General features: G+C 44.9%; 3 protein-coding genes across 4 annotated transcripts in view; 2 read left to right on the top strand and 1 right to left on the bottom strand.

Moving 5' to 3' along the window:
- The window catches only part of Aldh7A1 (aldehyde dehydrogenase 7 family member A1), a 45,301-nt gene extending 35,503 nt beyond the window's left edge, over nucleotides 1-9,798 (bottom strand). Inside the window, exon 1 of one of the 2 annotated variants that reach the window (XM_080277982.1) lies at nucleotides 9,628-9,798. In XM_080277982.1, coding sequence (XP_080134108.1) covers nucleotides 9,628-9,798 — 171 coding nt within the window. Of the gene's footprint in view, nucleotides 1-8,826; nucleotides 8,957-9,627 lie in introns of those variants that run through there. The other variant, XM_080277983.1, reaches the window with a different exon arrangement.
- Nucleotides 9,799-10,445: 647 nt separating this feature from the next.
- Non1 (nucleolar GTP-binding protein 1) overlaps nucleotides 10,446-22,685 on the top strand; it is an 82,041-nt gene continuing 69,801 nt past the window's right edge. Inside the window, exon 1 of the mRNA XM_080277979.1 lies at nucleotides 10,446-10,539. The gene's annotated coding sequence lies outside the window, so the exon portion shown is untranslated. The remainder of the gene's footprint in view (nucleotides 10,540-22,685) is intronic.
- On the top strand, nucleotides 15,516-17,632 carry LOC145406720 (uncharacterized). The gene is made up of 3 exons (XM_080277819.1): nucleotides 15,516-16,706; nucleotides 17,156-17,297; nucleotides 17,517-17,632. The coding sequence occupies exons 1-3, from the start codon at nucleotides 15,516-15,518 to the stop codon at nucleotides 17,630-17,632; spliced, it is 1,449 nt and encodes a 482-aa protein (XP_080133945.1).

Here is a 22,685-nt window from a genome sequence, read left to right as displayed (position 1 = left end):
CTGGTGAATCTCTTGAGTGTGTGGAAGAGTTTTGTTATTTAGGAGACATGTTGTGTGCTGGAGGTGGGCCTTCACTGTGGCTAGGGTGAGAAGTGGTTGGAAGAAGTTCAGGGAGCTCTTGCCTCTCCTGACATTGAGGGGGCTCTCCCTACGTGCTAAGGGGTCTTTGTATGCAGCGTGTGTTAGGAGTGTAATGCTGTATGGCAGTGAGACCTGGGCAGTGAAGGAGGAAGACATTCGCCGGCTCAGACGTACAGAAATGACAGTGATTAGGTGGATGTGCAGTGCGTCCCTGCGTCCAAGGCCTGGAGGGGCTGGGTTTACAATGGAAGAGTTGAGAGGTAGGATGGGACTGGACTGTATTGGTGTTGTGATGAGGAGAGGTAGATTGAGGTGGTTTGGACATGTGGAGAGGATGGGGGATGATAGTTGGGTGAGGAAGGTGAGAAGTGTTAATATTGGGGGTGGGGTTGTGAGGGGTAGACCGAGAAAGACATGGGACGAGGTCATTAAGTGTGACCTTAGGGTTAAGGGACTGAACAGGGAGGCTGCAATGGATCGTGCAGCATGGAGAGCCGCCATTAGGTGACCAAGGCCGACACATGCAAGTATGTTGGAGCCTTTAAAAACGAAAACGAAAACGACCCTCGCGTCCAACACCGTAATATTTTCATGCATGGGTTACGTGTTGGACAAACAATAGAGCTTATGGGGAAAAATGAATTATGTCAGCAACCCTAGGAAAAGTCACCCTAAATACCTACCATATACCTATACATATATTGGTACTATTGTAATTATAATAAATGGTACTGTGCTATGAATGATAACTAACCTTTTACGATAGTGTTGGTGGGCTTGCTGGGAATGGAAGGTGGTATCCAAGGCTGTAGGTAGTCCTACTGGGTCCCCAGAGGATGGCTGCTGGCGTCACTAGTGGGTAATGGCTGCTGCTCCTCCTCAACCTCCCTCATAAATCCTTCGAAATCACACTCAGAATCACTATCTTCGTCCACAGCCATGGAAGGTCCTGCTTCTGCCTGTCCTAGCACTCTGTAAGCCTTCACTGCTGCCAGGATCTTGTCTTGGTTTTTTATTATGGTCTTCACGTTGGTTTCATTCATGTCGTAGGCCTTGACAGTGTCAACTTTCCTCTCCCCTTTCTTCTTCCTCTCGATGCTTTCTAGCTTGGTGGCCTGAGGGAGGTGCCGACGCTTCTTGGGGTTCTCAGAAGGCTTCCTAGGCATCGTGAGCAGGGTAAAATGCAGTAACAAGGGCAGAAAATGCAGCAAGAAAAAAGCACCTTCCAATGCGAATTATGCTACTGAGTGGCGCTGTGGCGGGAGAAATTTAAACAAAACATCACGTGACAGCAGAAGCGTTTTTAATTGGGCGGCATCACGATCACGTCACGATAGTGGGCGGGGAAGGCTACTTGATCAGAAGTTTTCATTGGCTATCATCATTGTGGGAATGTCCAGTATGACCGTGTTGGACCGGGGGTGATCGTGCTAGAGGTGAACTTGGCGGATTTTGCCCACTTCTCGGAGCTCTGTGCGTGTTATGCTAACACACTCGTGTTGCAGTAATTAAATCGTATTAAATAATACTAACTATTTGCTCTCTGTGCTGGACGTGAATCGTGCTGGACTAACGTGTGTTGGACGCGAGGGTACTGTATATACTGTATATATATATATATATATATATATATATATATAAATATATATACACTATATAAATAGATACATAGAAAAATATAGATAGATATAGATATATAGATATATACATAGATATAGATTGACAGATAGATAGACAGAGACAGACAGATAGATAGCTACTTAGATGAGGGACAGGGATAAGGGAAGATATGAAAGGGGAGAGGGAGTCAGAGAAATGTGAAGGGGAATGGGGACACGCCAAAATAGGATGTGAAGCTGAACAAGTGAGAATGAAGGTGAATGAGGTAACAGTATAAGAGCAACCCTCCACTAAAAGAGGTTTCTACCTAATACCAGTACTGTACTGAATATGGTACAGTGGCTAGATGTCTAGTAGTAGTGAGAATAAAGCACAAGTTATCACACTTATGGGGCACATGGAGAATTTTGTAAACCATTGCACTAAAAAGATTCCCATCGGAATGGATTAAAACACAGGTGTCTAGTAGTAGTGGCTGCAAAAAATAAAGAATGGTACTGTAATAAAGGGGCAGTTGTACTGAACAACCATATCATACGAGAAAAAGTTGTAGAAATACTTCATGCAACAGAAGGAAAACCTAGCACAGATCATATTAAAATCCATTCTTGTCACACTTAAGTTATAAAGTTATCAAAGACAACATTATTTCAGATGCAGCACCAGGAATACCTTGCATCTGAATCAGACCACAATGGGCTACCAGAAATAAAATAATCTGGTGTCTACTACAGAATTATTTACATACAGCAAGAAAGCTAAAAGACAATGATGTATAAAATAATATTACTTTACGACAGAGTAACACCACACTTAGTATCTGCTGGAAATACTGTACCATACCTAAACTACAGCATGACACATAAAGCTGACTGGTTGTTACATTTGGTAAAACTTAACATATATAGCCTAGTCTATTTACTGTATAGTGTTTATCCAATGGTTTGTAAGAGATATCTAATGCACTAGTACTGTAAGAGAAATCTAATCAGATGAAGCACACAGCATGGAATACCACACCTGCTGGATGGAGAAGAGAACTTAAAAGGCTTGAATGGTATATGCTGGATGGACGGCCTAGAGAGCTTTAAAGAGCACTCAGTTAAATGCTATACCATTTTTTAGCTTTCCTATACTGTACATGGATCCTACTTAGCCCATTTATTATTAACTAGAAAAACAGGGTTACAATTATGATGAGAACAGAAGACATAACAAACAGGTCCAGCCTGAAACACTTGTCTACCCTATCAACCCGTCTCACCTCAACCCTACAAGCAGGTTATTTGCTCCCATATCCCTTTCATCATCATCATTGTTACCATCATCACCAAAAGCAACATTTTATTTTTTGTGTGCAGTTTCAGTCAATAATTGTTCATGATTTCTGGGTTTCTAAACCCAGAAAGTAAAATTTCAGTGAAATGAATTACGGTACTAATGATTAATGTACTGGAAGAAAAAGTCTCCTTACAGAGTGATTTGACAAGATATCATTTTGTGTGTGTGTGTGTGTGTGTGTGTGTGTGTGTGTGTGTGTGTGTGTGTGTGTGTGTGTGTGTAATTCACCGGGTCGGTCAGGATCACTTGATGGTCGTGATAGTCAGCTTTTACCCTCCCGGAAGGGAGCTTAGAGCTCATATAGTCCGATCTAAGGGCAAGGCTGTGACCTTCACACACACACACCCGTCCCCTTGCTCAAGGGGGACAGTAACCACCCACTTCGGCAGTGAAACTTTTCGCAACCTGAGCGAGGTGCGAACTCCCGTCCACCAGTTGGCAAGCGAGAGCGTTACCACTGCACCAGCGTGTGTGTACTACAGTGTGTGTGTGTGTGTGTGTGTGTGTGTGTGTGTGTGGTGGTGTGGGTAAGTGTAGTGGTGTGTGTGAGTCTGGCAGCATGTGTTAATGAGGTGGTGCTGTGTGTGTGTGTGTGTGTGTGTGTGTGTGTGTGTGTGTGTGTGTGTGTGTGTGTGTGTGTGGTGGTGTGGGTAAGTGTAGTGGTGTGTGTGAGTCTGGCAGCATGTGTTAATGAGGTGGTGCTGTGTGTGTGTGTGTGTGTGTGTGTGTGTGTGTGTGTGTGTGTGTTAATGAGTGTCAGTGTGAGTAGTAGTAGTAGTAGTAGTAGTAGTAGTAGTAGTAGTGTGTGTGTGTGTGTGTGTGTGTGTGTGTGTGTGTGTGTGTGTGTTTTAATGAGTGTCAGTGTGAATAGCAGTAGTAGTGTGTGTTTGTGTGTGTGTGGTGAATGAGTATGGTGTTGAGTGAGTGTGATGGTGTGTATGAGTGTGGTGGTGTGTGTGAATGTGGTGGCATGTGTGAGTGTGGTGGTGTGTGTGATGTGAGTGTGGTGGTGTGTGTGAGGTGTGAATGGGGTGGTGTGTGTGAGGTGTGAGTAAGATGATGTGTGTGAGGTGTGAGTGTGGTGGAGTGTGTGAAATGTGAGTGTGATGGTGTGTGTGAGGTGTGAGTGTGGTGATGTGTGTGAGTGTGGTGGTGTGTGTGAGTGTGGTGGTGTGTGTGAGTGTGGTGGTGTGTGTGAGGTGTGAGTGTGGTGGTGTGTGTGAAGTGTGAGTGTGGTGGAGTGTGTGAGGTGTGAGTGTGATGGTGTGTGTGTGAGGTGTGAGTGTGGTGATGTGTGTGAGGTGTGAGTGTAGTGGTGGTGTGTGTGAGGTGTGAGTGTGGTGGTGTGTGTGAGGTGTGAGTGTGGTGGTGTGTGTGAGGTGGTGTGTAAGGTGTGAATGTGGTGGTGTGTGTGAGGTGTGAGTGTGGTGATGTGTGTGTGAGGTGTGAGTGTGGTGGTGTGTGTGAGGTGTGAGTGTGGTGGTGTGTGTGAGGTGTGAGTGTGGTGATGTGTGAGGTGTGAGTGTGGTGGTGTGTGAGGTGTGTGTGGTGGGGTGTGTGAGGTGTTAGTGTGGTGGGGTGTGTGAGGTGTGAGTGTGGTGGTGTGTGAGGTGTGAGTGTGGTGGGGTGCGAGGTGTGAGTGTGGTGGAGTGCGAGGTGTGAGTGTGGTGAAGTGTGAGTGTGGTGGTGTGTGTGTGTGTGTGTGTGTGTGTGTGTGTGTGTGTGTGTGTGTGTGTGTGTGTGTGTGTGTGTGTGTGTGTGTGTGTGTGTGTGTGTGTGTGTGTGTGTGTGTGTTATGGTGGGTAAAACTGTGATGGTGTGTGAGTGGTGGTGTGCATGAGTTGAGTGTGGTGATGTGTGTGGGAGTGTAAGTGGTGATGTGTAGGTGTGAATGTTGTGATGGCTGAGAGTGAATGTGGTGGTGTGTGTGAGTGAGTGTGGTGGAGTCGGGAAGTAAATGTGGTGGTGTGTGGGAGTGAGTGTGGTGGTGTGTGGGAGTGAGTGTGGTGGTGTCGGGGAGTGAGTGTGGTGGTGTCGGGGAGTGAGTGTGGTGCTGCTGGGGAGTGAATGTGGTGGTGTTGGGAAGTGACTGTGGTGGTGTGTGCGAGTGAGTATGGTGGTGTCGCGGAGTGAGAGTGGCGGTGTGGGGGAGTGAATGTGGTGGTGGTGGAGAGTGAGTGTGGTGGTGTGGAGGAGTGAGTGTGGTGGTATCAGGGAGTGTGTGTGGTGGTGTGTAAGGGTGGTGATGCAAGTGTGGTGGCAGGGGAGAGCGTATGTGGCACCGCGTAGTGTCCTCGGGCTAGTGTAGCGTTTTGTAAGAGGGAGTGTGGCCTTAGTGTGCCAAAGGGGGTGCGATGGTGTGTGAGAGTAAGTGATGTGGTGTGTGTGTGTGTGTGTGTGTGTGTGTGTGTGTGTGTGTGTGTGTGTGTGTGTGTGTGTGTGTGTGTGTGTGTGTGAGTTTCATTGTGGCAGAAGGAGAGGTGATGGATGATAGAGAGTGGGGCGGCGTTTGTTCTGGTGAGGGTAAGGGTAGGGCAGTGAGGGTGAGGGTGAGGGTAGGGCAGTGAGGGTGAGGGTAGGGCAGTGAGGGTGAGGGTAAGGGTAGGGCAGTAAGGGTGAGGGTAAGGGTAGGGCAGTGAGGGTGAGGGTAAGGGTAGGGCAGTAAGGGTGAGGGTAAGGGTAGGGCAGTGAGGGTGAGGGTAAGGGTAGGGCAATGAGGGTGAGGGTAAGGGTAGGGCAGTAAGGGTAAGGGTAGGGCAGTGAGGGTGAGGGTAAGGGTAGGGCAGTGAGGGTGAGGGTAAGGGTAGGGCAGTAAGGGTGAGGGTAAGGGTAGGGCAGTAAGGGTGAGGGTAAGGGTAGGGCAGTAAGGGTGAGGGTAAGGGTAGGGCAGTAAGGGTGAGGGTAAGGGTAGGGCAGTAAGGGTGAGGGTAAGGGTAGGGCAGTAAGGGTGAGGGTAAGGGTAGGGCAGTAAGGGTGAGGGTAAGGGTAAGGCAGTGAGGGTAAGGGTAGGGAAGTGAGGGTGACGGTAAGGCAGTGAGGGTAAGGGTAGGGCAGTGAGGGTAAGGGTAGGGCAGTGAGGGTGAGAATATGGGTAGGGCAGTGAGGGTAAGGGTAGGGCAGCGAGGGTAAGGGTAGGGCAGTGAGGGTAAGGGTAGGGCAGTGAGGGCGAGGGTAAGGCAGTGAGGGTAAGGGTAGGGCAGTGAGGGTAAGGGTAAGGCAGTGAGGGTGACGGTAAGGCAGTGAGGGTAAGGGTAGGGCAGTGAGGGTAAGGGTAGGGCAGTGAGGGTGAGAATATGGGTAGGGCAGTGAGGGTAAGGGTAGGGCAGTGAGGGTAAGGGTAGGGCAGTGAGGGTGAGGGTAAGGCAGTGAGAGTGAGAGTATGGGTAGGGCAGTGAGGGTAAGGGTAGGGCAGTGAGGGTGAGAATATGGGTAGGGCAGTGAGGGTAAGGGTAGGGCAGTGAGGGTAAGGGTAGGGCAGTGAGGGTGAGGGTAAGGCAGTGAGAGTGAGAGTATGGGTAGGGCAGTGAGGGTAAGGGTAGGGCAGAGGGTGAGGGTAAGGCAGTGAGGGTGAGGGTAAGGGTAAGGCAGTGAGGGTGAGGGTAAGGCAGTGAGGGTGAGGGTAAGGCAGTGAGGGTGAGGGTAGGGCAGTGAGGGTGAGGGTAAGGGTAGGGCAGTGAGGGTAAGGGTAGGGCAGAGGGTGAGGGTAAGGCAGTGAGGGTGAGGGTAGGGCAGTGAGGGTAAGGGTAGGGCAGTGAGGGTAAGGGTAAGGCAGTGAGGGTGAGGGTAAGGCAGTGAGGGTGAGGGTAAGGCAGTGAGGGTGAGGGTAAGGCAGTGAAGGTGAGGGTTGGGAAGTACGGGTAAGGCAGTGAGGGTGAGGGTAAGGCAGTGAAGGTGAGGGTTGGGAAGTAAGGGTAAGGCAGTGAGGGTGAGGGTAGGGCAGTGAGGGTGAGGGTAGGGCAGTGAGGGTGAGGGTAAGGCAGTGAAGGTGAGGGTAAGGGTAAGGCAGTGAGGGTGAGGGTAAGGCAGTGAGGGTGAGGGTAAGGCAGTGAGGGTGAGGGTAGGGCAGTGAGGGTGAGGGTAAGGCAGTGAGGGTGAGGGTAAGGCAGTGAGGGTGAGGGTAAAGGTAAGGCAGTGAGGGTGAGGGTAAGGCAGTGAGGGTGAGGGTAGGGCAGTGAGGGTGAGGGTAAGGCAGTGAGGGTGAGGGTAGGGCAGTGAGGGTGAGGGTAAGGCAGTGAGGGTAAGGGCAAGGTAGTGAGGGTGAGGGTAAGGCAGTGAGGGTGAGGGTAAGGCAGTGAGGGTGAGGGTTGGGAAGTAAGGGTAAGGCAGTGAGGGTGAGGGTAGGGCAGTGAGGGTGAGGGTAGGGCAGTGAGGGTGAGGGTAGGGCAGTGAGGGTGAGGGTAGGGAAGTGAGGGTAAGGGTAAGGCAGTGAGGGTGAGGGTAGGGCAGAGGGTGAGGGTAAGGCAGTGAGGGTGAGGGTAAGGGCAGGGCAGTGAGGGTGAGGGTAAGGCAGTGAGGGTAAGGGTAGGGCAGTGAGGGTGAGGGTAAGGCAGTGAGGGTAAGGGTAGGGCAGTGAGGGTGAGGGAGAGGGTAGGGCAGTGAGGGTGAGGGTAAGGCAGTGAGGGTAATGGTAAGGCAGTGAGGGTGGGGGTAAGACAGTGAGGGTAAGGGTAGGGCAGTGAGGGTGGGGGTAGGGCAGTGAGGGTGGGGGTAAGACAGTGAGGGTAAGGGTAAGGCAGTGAGGGTGGGGGTAGGGCAGTGAGGGTAAGGGTAGGGCAGTGAGGGTAAGGGTAGGGCAGTGAGGGTAAGGGTAGGGCAGTGAGGGTGAGGGTAAGGCAGTGAGGGTAAGGGTAGGGCAGTGAGGGTGAAGGTAAGGCAGTGAGGGTAAGGGTAGGGCAGTGAATGTGAAGGTAAGGCAGTGAGGGTAAGGGTAGGGCAGTGAGGGTGAAGGTAAGGCAGTGAGGGTAAGGGTAGGGCAGTGAGGGTGAGGGTAGGGCAGTGAGGGTAAGGGTAGGGCAGTGAGGGTGAGGGTAGGGCAGTGAGGGTAAGGGTAGGGCAGTGAGGGTAAGGGTAAGGCAGTGAGGGTGAGGGTAGGGCAGTGAGGGTAAGGGTAGGGCAGTGAGGGTGAGGGTAGGGCAGTGAGGGTAAGGGTAAGGCAGTGAGGGTAATGGTAGGGCAGTGAGGGTGGGGGTAAGACAGTGAGGGTGAGGGTAGGGCAGTGAGGGTGAAGGTAAGGCAGTGAGGGTAAGGGTAGGGCAGTGAGGGTGAGGGTAGGGCAGTGAGTGTGTGCGTAAGGGTAGGGCAGTGAGTGTGTGCGTAAGGGTAGGGCAGTGAGGGTGAGGGTGAGGGTGATGGTAGGGCAGTGAGGGTAAGGGTAGGGTTGTAAGGGTGACGGTAAGGCAGTGAGGGTGAGGATAAGGGTAGGGCAGTGAGGGTGAAGGTAAGGGTAGGGCAGTGAGGGTGAGCGTAAGGCAGTGAGGGTAAGGGTAGGGCAGTGAGGGTAAGGGTAAGGCGATGAGGGTGAGGGTAGGACAGTGCGGGTATGGGATGGGTAGGATCAAGTAGTGAAGTTAGGGTGAGGGCAGAGTAAGGCAGGGAGGGTGTAATACGATCTAGGGACGCACCACAAGTTCACGGTCACTCACAACCCTTGCTATACCCCAGATCCCACTGGAAGGAAAACATTAAACTTGTGAGCAAAAAACTACTCAAGCACTGCACAAACATGCAATCCTGAATGTCTGTGCCATTAAGAACATAGTTATTATAGTATCCTACAAAGTTTACCTTGAGATTATTAACTGTAGTTTCGTACATAAACCTACCTTCTATCTACAGTAAAACTCCCGGGTTCGATTCCCGGCTAGAGCATTAAAACTTTCCAAATAAGCATGCACGTGTAACGTGTTTCTTCTCCTCCCCCCTAATATACACTGCATATACTACATATAAACGAATTATCTGATTTTCTGTGCCCAACTGTTCAGTCATCCCGGGAGTGCCATGTGGCAGGCTAACGAGCAACCATTGGGTGAGGGGAGTCAACAATTACCCAGCCAATCTGAGGCCAAGGCTGGTGTTGCCATGGCCACAGCCCCGACATTACCGTCTATAATTATTTACATCTTATTCCTAGTATTCTTGCACTGTTACCATGCAGCACTAGTAAATAATGTGTTCAGTTCCTTGCACTCATTATGTGTCACTATGAAAAAGATCTTTTGAATTCTAAATAATGGCACGACACTTGATTTGGTAACGCCGTCTCCCAAGACGCTATTTATAACTTTTAACAACTCTGCCAGCTCCTCACGCAAGTGGTTGCATTCACGCTTTATGTAAACCTACAGTGAAATACATGCTAACAAATGTCTCGCAAAAATTAATAACTTTAAACAACCTGTCAGTTCCAAATCTGCAACAAAACTGAGTTTCACCTAAGGATAAACTTACATTATCAGAGAACTATAATCACCATTTAGTCAAAACCATTACGTATCGTTAAATTCTAGGACCTTTTCACACAGCAAGTGACCAACGTTCCCATCGAGAATAAAACTTTGTCTATATATTTCTCTTCTTTCTCACCTCCCCACTGCCAAACCAGGTACCATTGTAGACGCCCTTGTTGCCCTCCTCTAGCCCTAGTTCCTTCAGAAAGGCATACTTGGGTTCGTTGATGAGAAATCCGGAAGAAGACATTGTCCTGGTGATCAGCGTCAGGCGCGGAGCAAGTACCCTGGCAAGAAGAGGTGCCATGGTGAGCTGCCGGACTGTCGTCTCCTGCCACTATCACATTTATCCTGCTTCTTTTCCCCCCACCTAAATAATCCCTATAGCTCTTACGTCATGAAGTTAATTCCCCTCTCTCAGGTACTTCTCATTTCAATTGGTAATATGTATCTTACATGTGTTTTACCACTCACCTCGTTCAGAAAATATATTTCTCTTAAACAGTGTGCTACCGAAGATTCATTACCTAATTTCTTTGTAAAACAGACGACTTTAAATTACAGTCATGGTGACTTGTGGCATGTTCAGCTGACAGCACCTTTTCCCCTGCCATGTCTATTTCCCCCGCCAAAATAATTCCCCACTGCAATAGTTTCTCAGATTGTCAATATAATATGCACTTCAGCTCTCATGCTACTCACTGACATAGTATTAAGAAACTTCAGTCCATATTTTATGCATAAAGTTAAAGAATAATTATTATTTCCAGCCTGTTACAGGTCGTCAAATTTTTCCCAAAAGTTAAAAGTATCATTAAATTTTCAGTCTAAGTAGAGAAATTACTCTTGTTACTACACATATTTTCCCGGCAAAGAGAAAGATTTAGTATGTGTGACAAATATCTAACTGTATAAAATAAAATACTCATGTAGATATTTTAATGTCAACAAGAACACGAGGGGCGACGTAGCGCATGGGGTTTCTCTGTTGATTTTGTTGCAATTTTTGACCATTGGATATCGTTGTTATAGTCTAGAATAAGTGAGGGTGAGTAAACGTCTTTCTGTGCATATGGATTGTAATATATGTGCATGTAAGTACCAATTAAAAGTGACCATATTGGTATGAACTTTGGTTGGCTCTGAACGAAGTTGATTCGCTGTAGTATGTTAAAATCCAAATTTGTATCTCTTAGTGTCCGAGAGTACGGTATAGTTCTTGGGCTTCCGTTGCTGCATATAGTGGAAACACCAGTGTTGTCCTGCTCTGTGCCTGTTCAGCATCCTCTCAAAGAAGTGTGCCCATAGGCCTGTTGATTTAATCGTTTAGCAAACTTTACTATAATTTAGTTACTTTCTGGATGCGAGGTTAACTGCACCCACTTGTGTTATGAATGGGGAGCAGGGTGGCTCAGTGGTAGAGCGCTTGACTTGAGACCACGAGGTCAAGAGTTCACGCCCCACCTGGGTAGTCGCCCTGCCGGGAGGGGTAGTTCATTCATTCATTCATTGCCAGACGCCATGTATCCCAAATGGGGTGGCCAAGGCTTAGAGTTAATTGTTTTACAGGGAGGGGCACTAATCCTCCACCAACCCCACTTGACACGTAGGGAGAACGTTATGCCAACAGCATCTGGTGTTCCCAGGCGGTCACCCATCCAAGTACTAACCAGACCCAACGTTGCCATGGTAAATTTTTACAAGTTGCCAATACACCCCCCCAGGTTGTGCAGTATATTTTTCTGGTAGTTTTTGGTGAGATTTGAGTGATTTTGACCTTCATTTTTGTTGGAAATGCTTTATTTTGCCTCATTTCCAATGATGAGGAGGTGAAATGAAGCATTTTCCACATAAAAGGAAGTCAAAAATAACTGAAATCACATCAAAACCACCAGAAAAATATACTGCACAACCGGTTACCCTAACCACACAGCCCTAACCTAACCTAACCACAGCCCTAACCTAACCTAACCCAGCCAAACAGACCTAACCTAACATAACCTGACTGACAGAAAACAAAGGTAAAAATCACTGAAATCACATCAAAACCACCAGAAAAATATATTGCACAACCAGTTAACTCAACCAAACAGACCTAACGTAATCAACCGACATAAAACAAAGTAAAAAATCACTCAAATCGCATAAAAAAAACACCAGAAAAATATACTGCACGACTGGTTAACCAGACCTAAACTAACCTAACTTAACCAAACCTAACGTGCTACGGTGAAATGCTTACCTTAGAGAGACGATGGTCCAGGTTGTGCAGTATATTTTTCTGGTGGTTTTTATGTGATTTGAGTGATTTTAGTCTTTGTTTTCTGTCGAAAATGCATTATTTCACCTCCTCATCCACTCGAAGTTCATGATTGGAAAAGGGGCAAAATGAAGCATTTCCGAAAAAAATGGAGGCCAAAGTCACATCTCATAAAAAACTAGCAGAAAAAATACACCGTGTTTTCTCGACAACTCAGTGGCTTCCTCCGGTTCCGAGAGGAAATGCTTAATAACGCGTAAATAATCAATATTACACCCGGTCCTTAGATCACATCCTTGTTCATCGAACGGCACACCAAGAAGGATTTGAATTTTCCATGCAGAAGGAATCAACGACCATGCTTCAAATTGATTGGTAGAATACAGTCACATGACGTAAAGTATGCCTATGAGTGGGTGAAGCAGACCTAGCAGATGCATATGCAGTCAGTGGAAGGAGAAACACATATATGAACGCGTGCATTTTTTACACGGACTGGCCGAATCAAGATCCAAGGTATGGTTTTGGGGGGAATTTTAATTAAATTCATTATCACTAAATATCGATTTCCGAATGCGGGTTCATTAGCATTCTTAGGTAATATTCTGTTAGTTTATGGTGGTAATATCCCTGTACTGCATATTGACAACTTGTATAATAATACCAGTGCTTTCCCATCACACTAGCAGGGCTATATGATCTATCTAGGTCTAGCCCCCTGATTTCTTATTGAAATTAGTCTTTCATGGGTTACTTGTAATGCTTTATAGTTTATCGTAGATACAGGGCATTTTTAAAATATTAATTCTTTACCAAACGGGTGTGGCCTTTCCATATTTTCTGTTAAAATGAGTCTTTCACAGATTACTTATTATTCTGGATTAGCACAGCTACCGGGGATGTTTATAAACTTACTCCTAAAGCAGTGAGGATTTAGACTGAGTAAATATTCTGCTGACGTCTGCCAGTACCCAGCCATATTTAATGTTCTTAATGCTTATTTTAAAATGTGAAAGCTGGCTGTCAAATGCAAGTGAGGTTAGGTTGGATTTGGTTTGGTTAGGTTAGGTTTGGTTAAATCATTACGGTAAGTTTCCCGTTGCTTTGACACAGGATACACTGACGTGTCCGGTCAGAGCAATGGTTGGTAAACGTCTTGGCCAGGCAGAGAGATTGTTGGTAAACATTGCTGCGGGCTACCAGGCAGCCTCCTTAAATACCCCAACATATGTATATGTTGTCTTTTTCCAATGACTTCTTGCAGTCTCGATTGAACAGTGAACTATCTGTGTTGCTTAAGTACCAAAATTACTTACCTTTAGATTGTGAGTTTGTTATAATATAGGTGGAATCACCTCACCTGTTTGGTAAAGAATTACCTTAAAATTTTACCTGTAAGAAATGTGAAGACTTGTTTAAACCACACATACTGTCACCCTGATGAAGTTGCCACCAAGAGCAAAGCTTACTGCCACACTACACATGCATGTCTTACTTTTTGTGTAATTCCAAATTCTCTAATGGTAGGATTGGATGATTTCAGTTGATCAAGTTAGGATAAGATGGTTTAGGTTGAAATTGGTGAGTTATGGTAGATTATATTAGGTTTACTAAGTTAGAACTTACACTGGTCCTTGGACAGATAGGTATGAAGGGGCTCTCTAAGGTGAGGTTAAGTGTCTGTCCTTAGTAGTTAACATTAGGAGTGGGTTTGGGTGGTGAAACCCCTGAGTTCAGATTAGTTAGGTTAGGCTATAGCATTTGGTTTCCTATAGATTTGAATGATTGATGCATTGACGTGTGCTGTCAGTGAGATCATCAGTAATCAACGTGTCCAGTTGGTTACAGGCTGCAATGGGCGAACTGGCAGCATCCTTAAAAATTCAGAAATAGGTATGCTGTATTTTTTCTTTTAAACATTTTGTAGAACAAAATAAGCAGATAACTGTCTGTGTTGCATACTGTGCTGTTGTAAAATTAGCTACATTCCTGAAGATCACGATATGTAAGAAGACACTGCAATCACCGTACCTATGTGATAAAGTTCCCTTAGCTGTGTCCATAACCTGTCAGTAGCTATGCATATTTCAGCAGAAAGTTTTGGGACATGTTTCTCTACAGATTTGAATGCCATTGCTGATGTACATTACTTTTATCTTATACAGTGCATTTATTGGAGTACCATGATCATTTTATCAACTGTAATAATACATAAGCTGAAAACAGATTGTAAATGCATATTTAAGTCAGAGTGAAAAGTCATATATAAATTATTATCTTTGCATAGGACTTTGAATGTAAAGTGAAGGAAATGTAAGAAATATTCTGAAAGGAGGCAAAGAGAGTTAGACAGAGTGATAAAGAAGTTAGTAGGGGAGTGAAAGTTAAATGTGATAGTAGAGAAGGGAGAAAAGTGTACAGATGGGGAGAACACATTAAGGAGCTGATAAATATAGAGAACAGCATGGAGCAGGCCAATGAAAGTACTGTACTGTAATGTGAGTATATGTGGCTGGGAGAAGGAGGGAGGAAGAGATCAGGGCCCAGATGCACAAACGGCCTTAAGGCTACACACGGTCCTAAGTCAGGTAGTTTAAGGCCATCGGTTGCTAAGGCCCATGCACGAATCGCCTACGGGAGGGTAAGCCTTGGTAAGGCCACTTCAGCCGCTGAGGCTGGGTCGGAGCAGCCTTACCGTATTGAGACCCATAATAAAGTAACTCCGATTTTATATTCTCTTTAGCACAAACCAGACCAAACTTGTCATTGTTTATCTCGGTATGGAGTTGATGGTTACCTGTGAACTAGATCATGCTTTTGCAAAGGGAATGGAGGTTTCTTGGATCCACTGAAACCACTTAACATAAATGATGAACATGCAGTGATACAATATCGTCTCCTCAGGAATGAATTGCTTTGTTTAACAGAACTTGAGCCTCATATTGGGAGCATCACTCTACACTCCCATTCCGTTCTTGCCTACACAGCAATTTTTGGCAACCCAGAGTTCTGTGCTAGTGGGAATTTTCAGAGTGTTGTAGTAGTAGTAGTAGTAGTTGTTCCCTAGACAGTCTGGCCAAACAGCCCCGAGTCCCTTAGGAAGGCCATGGCCGAGACCGGGCTTTCCCACAGAGCTCTCAAAGAGTGTATGTTGTGTTGTTGGCATAGGTGATTGTGTGCAATGCAGTCTTCCATAATGTGCTTAACCCCTGTACCGCCGGCTTGTTTACCAATGACTTGCGTGTGCCGCGGGGTTATTTGGGCTCCGACAGACTCTCAAAAAATATTTGCCAAAAATCAGTTATTAGTCCTAGAATAATAAAATTATATATGCTTATGGCACATACCTTGTAAAATATTATGTTCCACTGGTGAATATATTGTAATAAAGACAATGCTATTTTTTGGTGAAAAAATGAATACGGGAAAACTTGGTCTGGTGTGAACGAATCATAACAAACCGCACGCTTATACACATCTAGAGGTTTACTTTAACGTCTAACTTGAAGATTGGAACAGAGAAAGGGTTAAAATCTGCATTTTAAATGTATGTAAACATGACATGAGTGAATGTGTACGCATTTTTGGGATTTAAAGGGGTGACTTCGGACAATGGATATTTAAAGGGTTGAGGTCAGACAGCATATCTAATTTACTTTTTTTATATGTAATAAAACATATTTTGTACAATGTACATAGTCTGCATGCTTATCTTTGTTTTTGCATTTATATAACAGATGAAGTGTGAGATGAACTAAGCCACAATGCCTCGAAATTACAAGAGAGTGAGTGTATCTACCAGTGATGGTAGAAGACACTATACGGTGGAACGCCGTGGCAGCCTTTTAGAGTGTGCTAGTGCAGACGTACGTGATGGAAAGTTAAGTGTCAGACAGGCTGCTAAGAAATATGATGTTTCTAAAAGTACTTTACATGACTATATGACAAAGAAACATGTAAAGAAACCAGGTGGACAAACTGTCTTTACTCCAGAAGAAGAACTACATATTGTGAACCGAGTCATTACACTGGGAGAATGGGGTCTGCCTATTGACACTTTTGAACTGCGAATGTTAATAAAGTGCTACTTAGACGAACGTGGGATTACTGTGAAATGCTTCAAGAACAATCTTCCTGGAACTGATTGGAGTTCGTGTTTTCTGTTGCGCCACAAAAACCAACTGGCTCAGAGGGTATCTCAAAATATTAAAGTTGCACGTGCTAAAGTCGGTCCAATTGAAATCAATCAATATTTTGATAATCTTGAAAAAACACTGAAAGATGTGCCTCCTAGTAACATCATTAACTATGATGAAACCAATCTCTCTGATGACCCAGGAAACAAGAAAATCTTAGTTCGCCGAGGTACCAGATATCCAGAGAGGGTAATGAACCACACAAAATCCAACATCTCCATCATGTTCTCTTGTTCCGGATCTGGAAAGATGCTTCCACCATATGTGGTGTACAAAGCAGTAAACTTGTACGACACTTGGACAGAAGGTGGCCCTTCAAATGTGCGATACAACAGGACAGAGAGCGGGTGGTTCGACAGTAATACGTTTGAGGACTGGTTCTTTAAAGTTGGATTACCTCATGCAAAACGTCAGGACAGCAAAGTAGTGTTCATAGGGGATAATTTAGCTAGCCACCTTTCTCTGTCTGTTGTGGAAGCTTGTGAGGAGCACAACATTGATTTTGTTTTATTGCCCCCCAATTCTACACATCTCACCCAACCCTTAGATGTTGCTGTCTTCCGTGCAGTGAAAACTCATTGGCGTAAAATTCTAAGTGAATTCAAAACATCAAGTATTGGAAGAAGAAGTGTGTCCCTTCCAAAATCAGAGTTCCCAAAGCTTCTAGGACAACTGCTCAATAGAATAAGTGATAATATTATGAAGAATATCATGAATGGCTTTCGCAAGTGTGGGATAACGCCACTTAACCGACAGGAGGTACTAGCTCGTCTACCACAACACACTGATTACGGTGTACTGATACCGGTACCACTGTTACTTCAGAGATTAACACTGATACCGGTACCAGTACCAATGCCTCATCTCAAGCATCTACCTCGGGTTATGCAACAACCCCACATGTACCTGCAAGAAATTCAAGTGCCAGTATTACCACCGGTAGTGATTTTGCATCACATTTTGATGAGTCATTGGTCAGTGTTCTATCGGAAATGCGATATGGAAAGAAGCAATCATGCCAGAGGAAGAGGAAACTAAAAGTGCCTGCAGGCAAGAGTGTAACAGCTAAGCGACTAAGGAAAATGAGAGACGAGGGAACTGTAAGCACAGATTCTGAGTCATCCAATACTGGTACCGGTACTGCTGCAATACTTAGTGAAGTAGAGCTCCCTATCATAGATATGGATGGTGAGGACCTGCAAATATAGCCAGTGAATCAAGCAGAAGAAGATTCTCCTGAAGCAGCAGGGGCAAGTAATGATGGGACACTTGAGACACAAGAATTAGAGGCAAGTACCATCACTGATGGGACAGCTATGACGCAAGCAACAGGAACAAGTACTGGTACCGGTACTGGTACCAGAACTACAACTGAGACAGCAGAGACAGATGTAGGCCCAACACGTAATCCTAAGCTACATGACTGGGTGATTGTACAACTTTCAGATGAGACAGGAAAGAGGAGGAAGTATTTTGTTGCTATTGTCATTGATGTACAAACATTGAAAGTTAGGTTCTTAAAACATGTAAGAGGTACAAAGAATGTGTTTGTAACTTCTAATGTTCCAGGTGATGAAATGTGTGCCATAGACGAGTCAGACATAGTAATGTACTTACAGGAGCCAATCCTGGACAAACGAGAACGTATGATTTTTGATCTAGATGTTACCTCATGGCCACAGTAAGTCATTGTGTGATCTCTTAGAATTCCAGTTGTTCACTTTGTTGTAATATTTCTAGTTATTGTGCCTTATTCTTGTCATATTTCTAGTCTGTTCTTGAAAAAGGAGAAGATATGATTTTCAATCTTTATGTTAATTCATGGCCACAGTAAGTCACTGTGATCTCATAGAATGGCATTCGTTCTGTACCGGGTATTTATGTCACATTTCTAGTCTGAGAAGAGATATTATTTAGTTTAATTGGTTTTGTGCAATGTGAGAACACATATTATTTAAGTTACCATATGGTACCGGTATGATATCCTTATAGCTTGTCTCCACTCCCTCCTCTTGTTCCTCATCTACTCCCCCCTTCCATTCCTAACTCCTCCTGTTTCTGGTTCCCAAGCTCCTTCTCTCATTCCTTCCCAAGCTCCTTCACTCTTTAGCTCTTTCCTTCCCTATCTTCTGTTCCTCCATTCCAAGTTCCCTTGAATTAGGCATTTAAATAGCCGGCACGCTTTAAACCGTCCTGTCAGTCAGTCACAATCGTGCCTTTAAACCTGCGCATAGCGTGGGAATGTACCGTATTTATGTCACATTTCTAGTCTGAGAAGAGATATTATTTAGTTTAATTGGTTTTGTGCAATGTGAGAACACACATTATTTAAGTTACCATATGGTACGGTACCGGTATGAAATCCTTCTAGTTTGTCTCCACTCCCTCCTCTTGTTCCTCATCTACTCCCCCCTTCCATTCCTAACTCCTGTTTCTCCTTCCCAAGCTCCTTCACTCTTTAGCTCTTTCCTTCCCTATCTTCTGTTCCTCCATTCCAAGTTCCCTTGAATTAGGCATTTAAATAGCCGGCACGCTTTAAACCGTCCTGTCAGTCAGTCACAATCGTGCCTTTAAACCTGCGCATAGCGTGGGAATGTACTCCCTATAATGTATATGTATAATCAACTAAACTGGGGTTGTAAGTCAATGAAAAATTTATTTTTTCATCTATTTTTGCTATATATCACTACTATTTACTTGTAATTTTTCTGTATTTTTTTCAGCAATTTTTTTAAAAGTCGCGCTGTGTCCGAAGACCCCCCAGAACTGTCCAAACATTCAGCTGAGCTGCTAGGGGCCCATTTCAGTGCATTTCTAATGAGTGTCCGGGGTCACCCCAAGGCAGTCCGAAGTCTCCCCAGTCCGGGGTGACCTCGGACACCTATAAAATATTTTACTACGTCTAGATGGAGATACTGAGATTATCTAGCTGTTAGATACTTACAGGTTATTGGCTCACGTACGTATGTAATACTTAACATCAGTATTTTGGCCAAAATAAATTGTGTCAGGATGAAAAAACCTTCAAAATCGTACGAAGTCACCCCGGTTCATGATATATATATCTACAGTCTTTATCCATAAGTTTCCTTCAGTAGTATTAGTTTATTGTCACTGTAGGGATTCAATTTCTTTCAGTAAAATACGTAGCATTCACTTTCTCGTCCTGTATACTGGCATTGAGAGTGAATGTCACTTTCATCTTCACTCTCATAACTCATAGCATTCAGACATGCTAGAGTGAAACTTTCACTTTCATTACTCCTAGGGTATATACTCGTATTCTTATAATACTACTCATTTACATTTCTATTTACGTTCTCTATTTTATTTACGTTATTTACATTTCTATTTTATTTACATTGTGTTGTGCACTGTCACTTGAAATAACTTATAAAACTATTTTCCATTGTTCACGTATATTTACATTCATTACTTTCACTTGCTGTTTACACATTATTTACACATTATTTACAATTCCACTTGCACTGTTTTACTCAATAGAAAGATCGTAGTCACTCTTTTATCAATTGTCAGCCCTTTACCTCTTTCCACACGAGGTTTAGTAGGGGGTAAAGGTCACAGGGCCATTTGCATGGGGGTGAAAAAAGACCTTGAAGTCAGCAAGAAGAAACATACGTACTCTCGCTTCGGGTGATGAGAGTGAACTGATAACGAGGAGGACCAGCGTGGAGGCCTGCTAGGGGTTATTCAGAGTTACCAATATTACTTCTTGAAACAGCTAAGTCTAGCACTGATATGATTGGCAAGAAATCTAGACAATACATTATAAATTTGGTAGTTCCAGGTGAATGTAAATATCACTTAGGCTTCTCCCTTCCCTCCTTACATGTATATTTATTACGAAAATAGATTAGAGGCCTACTTAGGAGATATATATTCAGAGCTACCAATGTTATATCTTGAAACAGCTTTGTCTAGCACTGATATGATTGGCAGGAAATCTAGACAATACATTATAAATTAGGTAGTTCCAGGTGAATGTAAATATCACTTAGGCTTCTCCCTTCCCTCCTTACATGTATATTTATTACGAAAATAGATTATACGGCTTATTTCAAGGGGAAAAAAACAGCGAAAATTAGCGAACGAGTGCACATGAGGTGTTGTCAGGTGATAATTAGCCAATTCCAGGTGTATGGCACTCTCACTTACCTTATTTCTTTCTTGTATATATTATTTGGTATAAGAATAGGACATAGGGCTTATTTCAATGGATGAAATCAGTGAAAAATTGCAGGGAAGATTTACTTAGCGTAGCACGGCCGGGCAGGCGAGAGGATAGGGTAATGGAGGGGGGGTAGGGAGGGGAGTCACGAACGGGGAGAAATGGCTAAATTGTCAACAATGGATGGGAGTACAGATGAGATAATAGTGTTGGACACTGGCAGTACTGATAGATGATACAAGCCCCCACTTGGAAGCCCGGGTGAATTCCAAATAACACAGAATCACAAAAGCGACGCCCCGCGGTATGATCCCTTGCTCTCAAGCGTCACGAAAGTGACGCCCCGCAGTTAAGGGGTTAATAGTATGGGGTGCTGTGTTGCATCCTGGACAGGCGTCAGTGACGGAGTCATCCAGCCTCTTCTTGTAACTTAAGAGGGCTGGATGGTGCCCACATCTCAGCCTGGCCAGGTGGACCCTGTCCTCATGAGGAAGATAGGATTCAGAAGGGTGGATGTCAGGAGGCCATGCATGCAGCTGTGTGTTGTCTTTAAGTGACTGAATGGAGTGGCGAGTGATCTGAGTGTGGATATGTTTGTGGAAGCTGGTCTGACGTGGGCGAGGGGGGAGAGATGACAGTATTTGTGTATGGTATCGTGTGCTGGGTGTTGTTTTGATGTTCCTTGGTATGGGTGGATGTGCTGCCATGTACTGTAGTGGATGTTGTGGGTTTGTGGAGGCTGCAGCAAGAAACTGGGTGCCTCTTATGTCTAGGTGATCTTTGACTTTGAGGATTTTGGTTTCTTGATGTAGGTGGTCTGTGGGTGTAGTAGCTGTGCAGCCCGTGATTATTTTTAGGGCCTTGTTCTGTATGGTCTGTAGAGTGTTGTAGTGTGTTTTGGTGAGGTTAGAAGCCCAGGCAGGGCTTGCATAATTCATCACTGAATGTATGTATTGTTTGTATACTGTGGTGGTGGTTTCTTTGTTGTGTCCGAATGTTGTATGGGCAAGTGACCTCAAAGCACTGAGTCTTGGTGTTATTTTATTTTTAATGTTTGTGATGTGTTTTTTAAATGACATTGATGTATTGTATGTTACACCAAGGATTTTGTGTGTGTGTGTGTGTGTGTGTGTGTGTGTGTGTGTGGTAGGGGAGTGTTGTTTATGGTGAGGTGTGGGATGTGACTGTGTTCTGCTGTCCAGTTTGTGAGAAGGGTCACTGTAGATTTGGCTGGGGCTATTTTGAGCCTGTTTGTGGTGAACCATTCATGTAGTGTGTTGAGGTAAGGTTGAATGATGTGTGCAGCTGTGTTTGCGTTTTGGTGCGTACATGTAAGTACAGTACCCTCGCGTCCAACATGGTAATATTGTCATGCATGGGTCACATGTTGGACCAAAAACGTGTTGGACAAACAATAGAGCTTATGGGGAAAAATGAATTATGTCAGCAACCCTAGGAAAAGTCACCCTAAATACCTATCATATACCTATACATATATTGGTACTATTGTAATTATAATAAATGGTACTGTGCTATGAATGATAACTAACCTTTTAGGATAGTGTTGGTGGGCTTGCTGGGAATGGAAGGTGACTATCCAAGGCTGTAGGTAGTCCTACTGGGTCCCCGGAGGATGGCTGCTGGCGTCACCAGCGGGTAATGGCTGCTGCTTCTCCTCAACCTCCCTCATAAATCCTTCGAAATCACACTCAGAATCACTATCTTCGTCCACAGCCATGGAAGGTCCTGCTTCTGCCTGTCCTAGCACTCTGTAAGCCTTCACTGCTGTCAGGATCTTGTCTTGGTTTTTTATTATGGTCTTCATGTTGGCTTCATTCATGTCGTAGGCCTTGGCAGTGTCAACTTTCCTCTCCCCTTTCTTCTTCCTCTCGATGCTTTCTAGCTTGGTGGCCTGAGGGAGGTGCCGACGCTTCTTGGGGTTCTCAGAAGGCTTCCTAGGCATTGTGAGCAGGGTAAAATGCAGTAACAAGGGCAGAAAATGCAGCAAGAAAAAAGCACCTTCCAATGCGAATTATGCTACTGAGTGGCGCTGTGGCGGGAGAAATTTAAACAAAGCATCACGTGACAGCAGAAGTGTTTTTAATTGGGCAGCATCACGATCACGTCACGATAGCGGGCGGGGAAGGCTACTTGATCAGAAGTTTTCATTGGCTATCATCATCATGGGAATGTCCAGCATGACCGTGTTGGACCGGGGGTGATCGTGCTAGAGGTGAACTCTGCTGATTTCGCCCACTTCTCGGAGCTCTGTGCGTGTTATGCTAACACACTCGTGTTGCAGTAATTAAATCGTATTAAATAATACTAATTATTTGCTCTCCGTGCTGGACGTGAATTGTGCTGGACTAACGCGTGTTGGACGCGAGGGTACTGTATTATATCATCTGCATAGGAAGCTATATGTATATGTGGTGTGTGGGGTGTGGGTACGTTGTGCATGTATAGATTAAAGAGTGTAGGGGACAAAACAGATCCTTGAGGGACGCCGTTTGTGAAGTTTCTGATGTTAGAAGACTGACCGGCAAATG

The sequence above is a fragment of the Coenobita brevimanus genome, chromosome 71 (genome assembly GCF_032717465.1).
Source record: "Coenobita brevimanus isolate Jiangsu-jjx chromosome 71, ASM3271746v2, whole genome shotgun sequence".
Classification (NCBI taxonomy): Eukaryota; Metazoa; Arthropoda; class Malacostraca; order Decapoda; family Coenobitidae; genus Coenobita; species Coenobita brevimanus.
This window is presented reverse-complemented; position numbering and strand designations above follow the sequence as displayed.

Coding starts and splice junctions, on each gene's coding strand:
- LOC145406720 (XM_080277819.1), top strand. CDS start 15,516: ATGCCTCGAAATTACAAGAGAGTGAGTGTATCTACCAGTGATGGTAGA. Junction 16,707..17,155: donor CGCCACTTAACCGACAGGAG/GTACTAGCTCGT, acceptor CTGCAAATATAG/CCAGTGAATCAAGCAGAAGA. Junction 17,298..17,516: donor AGGAACAAGTACTGGTACCG/GTACTGGTACCA, acceptor CTAATGTTCCAG/GTGATGAAATGTGTGCCATA.